Genomic DNA, 11,966 nt, shown 5'->3' on the forward strand with positions numbered 1-11,966 from the left:
TGGAAATGTGTCTGCCTTGTCTGCTTTGTTCCTACACCCCTGGAAGAAAACAGAAATCAAAAGCCTGTATATGCACCACATCCCCTACTCGCCATGTAACAAGGGAGGGATGGAGGAGCAATTGGATACCATGGAACAGAGCAGCCTGATTCCTCTACTGATTCCCTCAGAAGATACGACTGACCACTGATACATTTAATTACTCCCTGATTCACTTGTTCACTTATTCACTTATTCTTTCATTGATGCTTTGACTAATTTAATCATCCACCAACCTTCTGATTTATCACTGACCCACTTGCCCATCTAGCTACCCACTCAACCATGTACTCAACTAATCATTCATCTATCCATTTAACCATCTACCTAATTATATATCCAACCATCCATCTATCCATCCATCCATCCACCTAACCATTCAATCATCCATCCATCCACCCACCCACCCATCCAACTATCCATCCATCCATCCATCCATCCATCCATCCATCTATCCATCCACCCACCCATCCATCTATCCATCCATCCACCCATCCATCCACCCATCCACCTAACCATTCAATCATCCATCCATCCATCCATCCATCCATCCATCCATCCACCCATCCATCCACCCATCCACCTAAACATTCAATCATCCATCTATCCATCCATCTATCCATCCATCCATCCATCCATCCATCCATCCATCCATCCACCCATCCACCTACCCACCCATCCATCTATCCATCCATCCATCCATCCACCCAACCATCCACTCAACCATTCAATTACCTATTCATCCAACCATCTATCCATTCATTTACCCACCTGTCCATCTATCAACCACCCTATTTATCAACCATTCCTCCACCCATCCAACAAACATTTTTTTTTTAAGCATCCATGTGTGCCACGTGCTGGAGACAAGTTTGAAAACTATGGGCATTTTGTTCTAATATGCCCATGGCCTGGTGGGAAAGACAGACGAGGAGGCTAGACACCAGCCTGGAAACATAGTTATGGGAAGCAGATGACTTCACTCCCTACCTCTCAGTTTTTGTGGAGGGCCCATATCTCTCTAGGCTGGCAAAGAACTTCACCCTCAGGCATGATTCAGGGCCTCTGTTTTCTCCCTACCCATGTGTAAAGATTCTGGGGGCTGTCTGGTGTCCGGGCTTTGAGAGGTGGGCCATCTGGTCCTTCAGTCACATGTCCTCTAGTGCCTCGGTGGAGTCTTCCTTGTGTCAGGTCGTGCCAGCCCTGAGCACACTTCTGCTGGGGGCCCAGTCTGCCTTCTGCGTCTGTCCGTGGCCGCCTCTGCCTGTAGCTGTGACTCTAACCTTGGCTGCACGTTTACATCAGCAGGGGGAGCTTTTAAAGCGTCCTGAAGTGCAGGCCCCAGCCCACACCAGTTAAACCAGAGACTTCAAGAATGGGGTGTGAACTTGGACATTTTTATCTGTAACTTCCCCTGGCATATTTCAGCATGTCGTCAAGGGTGAGAAGGAACAGCAAGGAAGCCTACACAGCCCACCTCTTCCCGCCTCCCTTCTCTGTCCCTCTACCTGGGGCAGAGTGGGGAAGAGGGTGTCTTCTTAGTCTGGGAGCATCTCTTTCTTTCAGGGTTTCTGGGACTTTATGCCCCTGAAATACCCCCGTTCTGATGGAGGAGGGCCAGAGCTCTGCTTTCTGCCCAGCCACGTCCCTCTTCCGGCAATGAGCTTAGCAGGGTGTGCTTCAATGAGGGTAGAGAAGAGGGAGAGTGGAGCAATGGAGGGAGGGGGCAGGGTGGAAAGGTGGGTGTGCTTAGTTCCTCCTGGGCAACTTGAAGGGGCCAGGAGAGGCAACTTGTGGAGGAGGAGGTGGCAGGTGCTGCGAGAATCTGGTCATTGTCCTCATACCCTTGGCCCTGGTGGAAGCTCTGTGCCTAGGGTGGCTAACTCCCCACTCACCTGTGAGTGGCCCTGGGGTGCGGCCCACCCCTGCTCACTCTCTGCTGGATTCCGGCCAGGCCTGGCCTAGAGACGGAGCGAGCTGTGCACTGGGTGAAGGGAGGTGGGAGGGGAGGGCCTGCCCAACCCCCTGGGGCAGAGCCGGGGGGAGGGGGGGGTGCGGGAGGTGCCCTCAAGGTGGCCTTGTTCCCTGGCAGGTGGTGTGGATCACGGCCACGCTGCCTTACTTCGTGCTTTTCGTGCTCCTGGTTCATGGCCTCACACTGCCAGGCGCCTCCAACGGCATCAACGCCTACCTGCACATCGACTTCTACCGCCTGAAGGAGGCCACGGTCCGTGCAAGTGACCCCTACCCGAGCACCAGGGGCAAGGAGGGCTCTCGGGGCAGGCAGCGGTAGGAAATCTGGTCCCGGCTCTGCCCCAAACTTGCTGACACTTCTCGACTGGACCGATGCTGATTTGATTTGCCCCGTCCAGCTCCGATAGTCTGGGATTGTGTGGTTCCTTTCGGTGGCCTTTGTAGACCCCTCTTTTCAAGGGAAGCAATGCTCTGTCCTGGGTTTTACCTCTGTCCTGTATCGTGGGCCCCCAACCTACCCCGGCCAGCCCAGCCTTATTTCCACTCTGAGGTCCCCAATGCTGGTCCTTGCCACTGTCCTCATCAGCCAGAGGGAGACCTGGGCCTGCTGACTGCCTCTCCCATCACCCCCTCCAGCTCTGCGTCCTGGCCAGGGTCACAGATGACAACGAAGAGGGTGAAATTGGAGTGGAGCCCAAAGCAGGGGGGTGAGGCTGGGAGCACAGTCTCAGAGGGACCAAAGCCTTGAGCCTCTTCAAACTGTGGCTGTGACCTCACCTCCTCCCTCAGCCCCACCTCAGTGACAACTCCCCTGCAGTGTCCATCACAGCGATTCTGGCCACATGGGACCGGGTGGGACCCCTCCCCCGATGCAGCTCCCCAAGTTAGGACGTAGCAACATGCCACGGGGTTATAGCCCAGCCACCAAGAGAAAAACCTATTGCCTTAGTGGCTGCCAGAAAGATAGCAGAGCACAGGCAAGAATCAGCCTTGTAAACTGTAAAGCAGGTCGGACTTCTATCCGCCTCCCGAGTGTCCGAACAGGCCGAATCTTTCTGCCGCGCAGAAGCCTCCCTGCGGCGCTGTCTCGGGGAGCAGCTCTGTCCTCCTCCATCAGGCTGCCTCTCTTGTGCCGACAGAGTAGGGGAAGCCTGGAAGAATGTGAGTGGGGAAACGACAGAAATCTCACAGATCCTAATGGCGGCCCCTTCGTGGGCGTGGGCGAGGTGTATTTACCCCCGGGACACAGATGCGGGAACTGGCAGGCGGGGACGTGAGGGGGACCTGGACCAGACCAGGAGGCCAGCTGCTCGGACAGGGGCTCGGATCTCTAGGCTATGGGCCATGTGCTTTCATCACTCAAAAGATGGAAGAATAAGTGGACCCCCATAAGTGGGCTCCCAGGAGGCACCCCTGTGTGGCTGGTCGAAGCTGCTAGAAACTTATCCCTTCCCGAAAATGCAGTCCCCATAACTCCCGGGGGGTCGCAGCCCTCACTCACCCACACAGCCTGGTCCGTCAGTTTATTGCCTTCCTTAGACAGTCGGGGCATCAGTGGAGCCAGAAAGTTCCTGTCAAGACCACCCAGCACCGGGAGATGCTAGGAGACCCTGGGCTCTCTGTCCGGCCCGTTCTGTCCAGGCTTCAGGGGGCTGGGAGTGGCCTGCTGCCACCTCTGGTTCAGACCTCGTTTCCTCAGGTCGCACGCAGAGTGTCCCTGGGCGTCCCAGCCCTCCCAGAGTTGCAAGATAGTCCCCTTCTTGAGGCAGCCGAGGGTGATGGCTTCTGTCTGCCCGTCTCAGGTCTGGATTGACGCGGCAACACAGATATTCTTCTCGCTGGGGGCTGGGTTTGGAGTCCTGATCGCCTTCGCCAGCTACAACAAATTCGACAACAACTGCTACCGGTGAGGCCCTGACCCCAGGTGGTGCTGGGCCAACCCCCCCATCCCCCCCGCCACGGGCACCACTGGGCCCCCTACTCTGTCCCGGGCGCCGGCCCAGGCAGGGAGGGGGGAGCACGCTCCAGTCTGGGACAAGGGATGGGCAGCTGGACACAGGGACACGGCGTGGCTCTCCGAGCAGACCGCACCGTCTGTCTGTCCATCCAGCACCCAGGCAGGCTAGGATGGAATGTCCGCTGGTTGCATGAGTGGCGAGGGGTCAGCAGAGCAGACGGAAGTCTGCACGGGACAGCAGAGTCTGCATGTGGGCGCAGACTGGGTTTCCATCTGTCCCTCTCTCAAAGGCCCAAGACAGAATCACAACCCCTCTGGTACAAAACAGAGTAGGACGATGCCTACAGCGGGGAAGGCTATAGGAAGAGTGAGGAAAGGGGGTGATCAGCCCCGGGGGGTGGCAGGGGGATCAGCAGAAGCCTGGAGGTGAGCTGGAGGTGGGCTTTGGAGGGTGGTGAGGGCTGTGCCAGGCAGACGCAGTGGGTGGCAGACATGGCGGGGAATAGCCTAAGCAGGGCCAGGGAGGTGATTTACCTCCCTGGTTTGCTTGGATGGAAAACAAGCCCAGAAGGGAGGTTGGGGCACCTGAGCAAGGCTCTTGGTGGCCCGCTGAGAAGCCGAGGGACAGTGGGGAGCCACAGAAAGTGGGTTGAGGAGGGCACCAGCAACTCTGTTCCCCGGCAAGAATTTGGTGTCAGACCCTGGTCTAGAGAGCACTGCCCCGGTAGCTGTGCCCCCACTTCGTGCAGCTGCAGGCACTTGCCTCATGATGGTGGGGCCTCGGCCCGGGGCAGCGAGGAGATCGGAGGCGTGTGAGGCTGCGGGGTCCCTAGGTGGTCCAGGGGTCGACGAGCAGGGGTGGGGAGAGTCCTGCGACGTGAACTAACTGACTCTTTCCCCCAGGGATGCCCTGCTCACCAGCACCATCAACTGTGTCACCAGCTTCATCTCTGGCTTTGCCATCTTCTCCATCCTTGGTTACATGGCCCACGAACACAAGGTCAACATCGAGGATGTCGCCACTGAAGGTGGGTGGGCAGACCTAGCCCCGTGAGGATGAGGGGGCTGAGCAACCCGCCTCATTCAAGGTCGTGCAGCTCTGTAGCAGTGGTGGGACTGAGCGCCAGACCGCAAGCTTTCCAAACGGCCGTGGGATGGATGCACTCTGGGTCCGTGGCGGGAATTCCGGGCAGTCCTGGGCCCTGCGACGTAGCAGCGCCTTCCTCTGAGTCCGGCTGAGAGTCCACTCGGCTTCACCCCTGGGCTGTGCATTGATGTGCCTTCACTCAGCTCTCGCGGGTGAGAGTGAACAGACCCACTTCAACCATGAGAGCTCTGAGACGGGCTAAGCAGCCCAAGGTCCCCCAGCTGACCAGTCCAACCGTGGAGCCTGTGTCCATCCCCACTGTTTCCGGTGTTCTTGTGGCCACAAAGAAGCTGAGACCTGGGGAGGGGACCCCCGTGGGGTCCAGGAGGAGGGTTCGCAGCCCGTGGCCTGCAGCTACCCAGATGCAGCACCGCTCTCTGGTCTGGCCGGAGGAGGCCCACCTCCCTCGGCACAGGGGCTTGTCTGTCATCTTCAGATCCTTGGTTTTTCACTGACCCAGAGCCACAGGCTGGCCTGAGGCCAATGGAGCCTCACAAGGCCCTCCTCCCACCTGCCGCTCCTACCGAGAGTCCCAGCCAGTCCCTTGATGTTTCTTCCAGGAGCTGGTCTGGTCTTCATCCTGTACCCAGAAGCCATCTCCACCCTGTCGGGGTCCACGTTCTGGGCTGTGGTGTTCTTTATCATGCTCCTGGCCCTGGGGATCGACAGCTCAGTGAGTGACCCCGCTCAGGACACACCCCCCACTCCCCCCTACAGCTCAGCCTCAAGTCCCTGCCATTCAAACCCCTAATTAGTAGTCCTTTCCAGAAAGCCCTATTTGAATGCAAATCAGGAAGTGAGTTCTCACTCAAAAAGGCAAGATATAAGCCACAGGCAGGACCCAAGAGAAACCCAGTGGCACCGTGGAAATCCACTCCACACCGGAGGGACCGCAGATCAGCCAGCCCAGCGCTCTCCTCTGGCAGACGGGAACTGAAATCAGAGAGGGCATGGAGCACCTCTCCTCCAGCTGGGCGCTCTTCCCCCTATTATGCCATCAACCAAAGCCCTCCCAACCTCATTTGCATCTTAGAACCTGAAGCTGACCCATCTGTAAGATTAGATTGCCTGGCCTCTTTCTCTCTGTCTGTCCACCTTCAGGACACCATGCCTGAAAGTTTAGGGTAGGGCTGGCAGAGGGCTTTCCTCTTGCTGCCTCAGCAGTGGGTGGAGCTGCCGGGAGCAGGGTGTGCAGAAGGGTCCGAGGCTGCTTCCAGGCTCTTAAGAGGGGACCCTGATTTTGCTGAGCAAAGCCTGCCAAGGGCAGGGTCACGCCCATGTCTGACTGGAAGGGGGGACCTGTATGCTACTTGTCTGCCGTCCCAGGCTCAGGGTGTCACATAAGCAAACACATGACGATTACTCATATGAGGCCATAAACAATAAATTAGCCCAGAGCTGTGGGCTATGTGACCCTTCCACACTCGGGATAGTGAGGAAAGCAGCCACAGTCCTTGTCGGAAGCTGCTGCCTGGAGTCCCCAGCACCCAAAGCTCCCCTTTGGCGGCTGTTTCCAGGAGGCCCTGCTCACGTGACAACACGTTTCCTGGGTGTTGGGTACGCTATGCCTTTCACACTCCTGCAGGCTCACCTGACCCCACTGAGGCTGAGTGAGGGGGCAGGGGACAGGTGCCTGTTGATCAGGGGGGACAGGTAACTCTGACCCCCTCTTCCCCATGTGGTTTCTGAGTCCCAATTTTGGTTGAGAGGGTGAGAGGCTGGGGAGGCAGGCAATACTGGCCGATGTCTCCAGAGAGGCGAGGCAGTCGGTATGTGAGTCCCCTGACAGCAAGGGGGCGGCCAGAGCCAGAGCCTGAGGCACAGGGCACCCCCCTTCCTGCACCCACCCTGCCTGGTTCCCCCCAGATGGGAGGCATGGAGGCCGTCATCACGGGCCTGGCTGACGACTTCCAGGTCCTGAAGCGACACCGGAAACTGTTCACATTCGGCGTCACCTTTGGGACCTTCCTACTGGCCCTGTTTTGCATCACCAAGGTGAGGAAGGACAGCAGTCCAGGTCACCTCCTGCCCGAAGGGGGTGGGTGCTTTTCAATCTGGTTGGAGCTGGTATGGGCAAGGCTGGGTGAGCTCCGGGAGGCCCCGATATCCTCAACCCTGTGGCCCGATCCCCTAGGGTCACACTCCATTGTCATCTCCCACCTCTGAGCCTGGGGCTCTCCAGCCAGTCTTGGTGTCAGAGGCAGCAAAATCCCTTTGACACCCTCAGACCCTGTGACTCCAGAAGGCCTCTGTCAGGACACACACATGCGACATCATCACAGTAGCCCCCAAACCCTGTCACCCAGGTTCTCAAACTGGATTCTGAGCCAGTGGGACAGGGGACAGGGGACAGGGGACGGGTTTGTCGTGATGGATGTAACTTGGTGGCCACTTCCAGCCAAGATGGACTCAGCTTTCTCCCTCCACGCCAGGGCGGGATATACGTGCTGACCCTGCTGGACACGTTCGCGGCGGGCACCTCCATCCTGTTTGCTGTGCTCATGGAGGCCATCGGCGTCTCCTGGTTTTACGGTACGTGCTGTGCCCTGCCCATGTGGAAGCTCCTCAGCCCCCATGTTCCTGGGCACTTTTCACCTGGAGCGCAAAGGGGCTTCTGTGTCTGGCCGGTTCCTTGCCAGGAGAAGCCCCCCCAGCCCTCAGCTCATCCCAGTGAGAACTGCACCCCCTGAGGCGGGGGCCGCAGAGGCACCCGGCGTCAGCTTTTAAAGAGGGACTTGAAGAGGCTGCCACTCCCCAGGCATGTAATTCACTCTGAAGCAGGGCGGAAGGTTCAGCAAACAGAAGACAAGGTGCCCAGTTGCACCTGAATCTCAGACAAACAGCGCATACTTGTTTCAGGACACATGTGTCCCGAATATCACATGGCCCACGCTTAAACTAAGATGCTCTCCATCGTCTGTTTGAAATTCACGTGTACCCGGAAGTCCTGTGTTTTGTCTGGGAAGCTTTCTCTGCAGCTGAGCGGGTGTAATGTGTTACCAAGTGTCAGTGTGTTGCCACTGTTGATTCCCTGTCATACCAAGTGAGTCCTGTTCCCGGTCTTTGCTACAAGTCACAAAGAGATCACAGTGCAGCCAGGGCCCTTCCACCAGACTGAAGCCAGAGAAAGCCCAGTCTCCATGGCCTCACTGAGCATGAACCAGAGGGGAAGCCAGGCTTTGGAGTCAGGCTGACCTGGCCGTCTGACCTGGGGCAAGTCCCCTCCCCTCCCTGAGCCTGTCTCCCTCTGGAAAGTGAATTGAGGTAGCCCGGCTGTGGTACTGTCTGTGAATGTGTCTTCTCCCTTGCTCTGCCCCAGCCAAGGGCTCAGCCCCAGGAGTAAGTGCTGGGGCATCCCGTCGTGCCTCTCCGCCCAGCTCTCCGCCCAGCTCTCCGCCCGGCTCTGCAGGGCTGCGGTGACAGGAGTGTCCCTGTGTGTGCACAGGTGTGGACAGGTTCAGCAACGACATCCAGCAGATGATGGGGTTCAAGCCGGGCCTGTACTGGAGACTGTGCTGGAAGTTTATCAGCCCCGCCTTCCTCCTGGTGCGTGGTGTGGGTCGTGGTGCCCTGGGCCCCGAGGTGGGGGGAGGCTGTGTCCGGGGTGGGGGTGGGGTGGGCACGTTTGCTTCTTAGGGGAGGAGGCTCCAGGGTGCAGAGTCCTGGCCATGCGGACAGGACGGTGGGCCGCTCAGGCCTGTGGATCGGGTGGCGGACTTCCACGCCAGCAGGGGCTGCAGCCTGGGCCAGGCCCCCGGGCAGCTGTGTGCCACCACTCTGCCCAGCTCCAGGGTCACCTCCCCATTCTTCTTTTCTCGCTCCCCGTGTCTCTCTGCCTCTCTCTTGTTACCATTTGCTTCTTGAATTCTTTCTTCTTTCTCTGTTTTCTCCACCCCCTGTAATCCCTCTCGCTGGCTGCCCCTCACCTACCCCCCATTCCTCTGCTCCTGCCCTGCCCTCCCTCTTTCCTCTGCCTCCTGCCCCTCCCCCAGTTTGTGGTGGTGGTGAGCGTCATCAACTTCAAGCAGCTCACCTACGACGACTACGTCTTCCCGCCCTGGGCCAACTGGGTTGGCTGGGGCATCGCGCTCTCCTCCATGACGCTGGTGCCCGCCTACATCGCCTACAAGTTCCTGAGCATGCGGGGCTCCCTGTGGGAGGTGAGCTCGGCCCAGGGGGAGAGCGCGGGGCATTCTCCCCCTGGGAGGGGCATTCTCTTTCTGGGAGGGGACCTCTGGGTCATTGCTGCCGGGGTGAGAGGGGACACAGGACAGGGACCCCAGGGTCAGACGCACCCACCGTGAACCTCGATTTCCACATTTGTAACCTGGGGACAATCACACAGACCTTGAAGGAAAGAGAGCGCTTTGCACATGGCAGGTATTCAACACGTTACGGGACACCGTGTCGCATGTCACAAGCACCGTGAGGACGGCATGCACCTACTGTGGCTCCTGCCGGGGTGCATGTGAGAAGGTGGTGCTCAGCCCCCCCCCCCGGTCCTCTAAGGATCCCCTTGATGAGGGTGCCCCCATGGGGCCCCTTCTAAGGCTGGCCCTGTCCCCAGATGCCCCAGCTCCCCGGGTCCAAGCTAGGCTTGGACCTGCCTCTTTCCTGAACCTGAACGGTATCAGCCTAAACCAGAGGTCTGCAAAATATGTCTTCCTCCCTTCCTGCGCGCTCGGACGAGTGTCTGGGAAACAGCGGCCCCAACTCTGAGATGACGTCTGTGCTGCTCCCGGGCTGTTAAAGTGCCCCGTCTCTTTTGACTGGTGGTGAAGGTCGTTCCCTTTCACCCTTCCTTTGCAAGATGCAGATTTCACCCCTCCTCCCTTCACGGGTCATGCCTGCGGGTCAGCACAGCCCAGGCCAGGTGCCCAGCAGAGGCAGGCCTTCCTGATGCTCCCTCTCCCACAAGGGGCCCGGTGCGCAGGTGAGGGTGTGAGGGAGGGAGTCTCACAGGAACTGAGGGCAAAGGGTGCCTGGCAGGGCTGTGTCCGCCTCCTCCAGTTCCTCGTGGCGCTCCATGAAATTCCCAGCCCCAGGGCTTCTGGGCCACCTGGAGGGTCCGGGTTCTGGGAGTTCGTCCCAGACACAGAAACCAGGACCCGCTTCCGGCTTTCTGTTCTCACGTTGGGAGGACTCCCATCGTGGGGTCAGACCTGCTCGTGTGTTTGGCTTTTCCATGCCTACCCCTCCCATGAGCCGCCAGCTCCTCCAGAGTGGAGGCCGTGTGGGTCTCTTCCCCTCCGGACCCCCGGGGTCTGCCCACGGCACCTGGATGCACGACTCAGTGCAGCAACCACGGTAGGGTGTCTGCATGGACCTTGTCCGCTGTCCATGTGGGACTTCAGGCCCAAATAGCAGGTGGCCCTTATCTGGGGGCAGCCCCCTGGGCCGCTGGGCCTAGCTGAGGCCTCCCCCATCCCCCCCACCCCCACAGAGACTGGCTTACGGCATCACACCGGAGAATGAGCACCACTTGGTGGCCCAGAGGAACGTCAGGCAGTTCCAGGTGGGTGCAGCCCAAAGCCCTGGGGTGGGTGCTGTGGAGAGGGCCCTTGCTACCCCCTGCTGGGCACTGGGAGCGTGAGGCAGGACCACGTACAGTGGGCCAGAGCTCAGGAGGGTCTGGTGTTAGGAGTGGGGCAGGGGGCCAGCCTCTGCCTTCTGCCAGCTCCCACTGGCTTCTCTGCTCCTTGGTCTGGGAACGCCAAGTGCCCCAACTTTGCTAAGCTCTGTCCTCCCACTTGGAGTCACCACGGAGTGTTGCCAAGGGAGGCTGAGGATTTCTTGTCTTGCAAGAAGCGCTGTGGGCGCATGGGTAATATCTTGCCCTGGGTCTCACCTGTTCTCTCTTAAAAACATCCATGGCAGGGGGTGGGGGAGGGTCCCGGTGAGCTCCCTGCTGCAGACTTGCTGTTTGACGTTGGGAAGTCTCCTTTGCCCTATTCGAGCCTCCGCGGCCAGCAGGGACCCCGCCTGCATGTCCTCCGGGTCTTGGGAGGGAGGGGTGCTTTCCGCCTCCACTGTGCTCCACAGCAGGCCCTGGGCCCTCCGGCCCTGCCCGTGCACCCCGGCACTAAGGCCTGGCGTGTCCCCGCAGTTGCGACACTGGCTGGCCATCTGACCGGGCCCCAAGGAAGAAGCCCACCGCGCCAACGTCCAGGCCCAGGTGTCTGCTTCGCTCCCACCCGGATGCTGTCCAGGGATTCCTCCCCCCGGCAGGTGCCCGTCCCCATGCCCTTCCTCTTGTCCCTGCTCCAAATGATGTCGTGGTCCGGTCTTCCTTCACCTTCTGTTCACCCAGCCCGGGGGCCGTGAGCTTCGTTCGGTGAGCCTCGAGGGAGAAGAGGACAGGCGGGAACAGAACCAAAGAACTTCTACACATGACCCATGGGCATGAACTAAGGGGGGATTGCTGGAGGGAAGGGGGTACAGGGTGATGGGGCAAAGGGGGAATAATTGGGACAACTGTAATAGCATAATTGATGTAATATACTTTAAAAAGTAGAGAATTGAAAAAAAAAGACTTCTGTCGATCCTCTTGTTTTGGGGACACCTTACCCAATTTGAAAGGCAGCCCAAGCTGAGGCCGTGGCTGGAGCCGGATTCCCCACCACGTCTGCTGGTGCTTCGGGCCGAGGGAGAAGCCCCGGTCCGCCCAGCGTGAGGGAGGGTGTCGCTACGGTCAGCCACCACGAACCAGACAGTAACAAACACCTGGCAGGGTTGGGGTGGTGTCCATAGTTCCTCCCTGTCCGACACGCCCACGCCTGGCCCCCCACCAGCCCTCCTGGGTCTGATCTGCGCAGGGAGCTTGGGTGTATTGTCCCTGTCATGAGGTCC

The 11,966-nt window shown here is 59.0% G+C and overlaps 1 protein-coding gene across 4 annotated transcripts in view; it reads left to right on the plus strand.

The window, feature by feature from the left end:
• Positions 1–11,543, plus strand: part of SLC6A2 (solute carrier family 6 member 2) — a 54,528-nt gene extending 42,985 nt beyond the window's left edge. For 3 of the 4 annotated variants that reach the window (XM_053915287.1, XM_053915292.1, XM_053915288.2), the window contains 10 exons: positions 2,132–2,266; positions 3,816–3,919; positions 4,874–4,998; positions 5,678–5,790; positions 6,984–7,112; positions 7,550–7,649; positions 8,563–8,663; positions 9,110–9,277; positions 10,561–10,632; positions 11,224–11,543. In XM_053915287.1, the coding sequence (XP_053771262.1) occupies positions 2,132–2,266; positions 3,816–3,919; positions 4,874–4,998; positions 5,678–5,790; positions 6,984–7,112; positions 7,550–7,649; positions 8,563–8,663; positions 9,110–9,277; positions 10,561–10,632; positions 11,224–11,247 (1,071 nt within the window). In that variant the 3' untranslated portion in view covers positions 11,248–11,543. The remainder of the gene's footprint in view (positions 1–2,131; positions 2,267–3,815; positions 3,920–4,873; positions 4,999–5,677; positions 5,791–6,983; positions 7,113–7,549; positions 7,650–8,562; positions 8,664–9,109; positions 9,278–10,560; positions 10,633–11,223) is intronic. The other variant, XM_053915290.1, reaches the window with a different exon arrangement.
• Positions 11,544–11,966: the final 423 nt, after the last annotated feature.

The sequence above is a fragment of the Desmodus rotundus genome, chromosome 12 (genome assembly GCF_022682495.2).
Source record: "Desmodus rotundus isolate HL8 chromosome 12, HLdesRot8A.1, whole genome shotgun sequence".
NCBI classification, from domain to species: domain Eukaryota; kingdom Metazoa; phylum Chordata; class Mammalia; order Chiroptera; family Phyllostomidae; genus Desmodus; species Desmodus rotundus.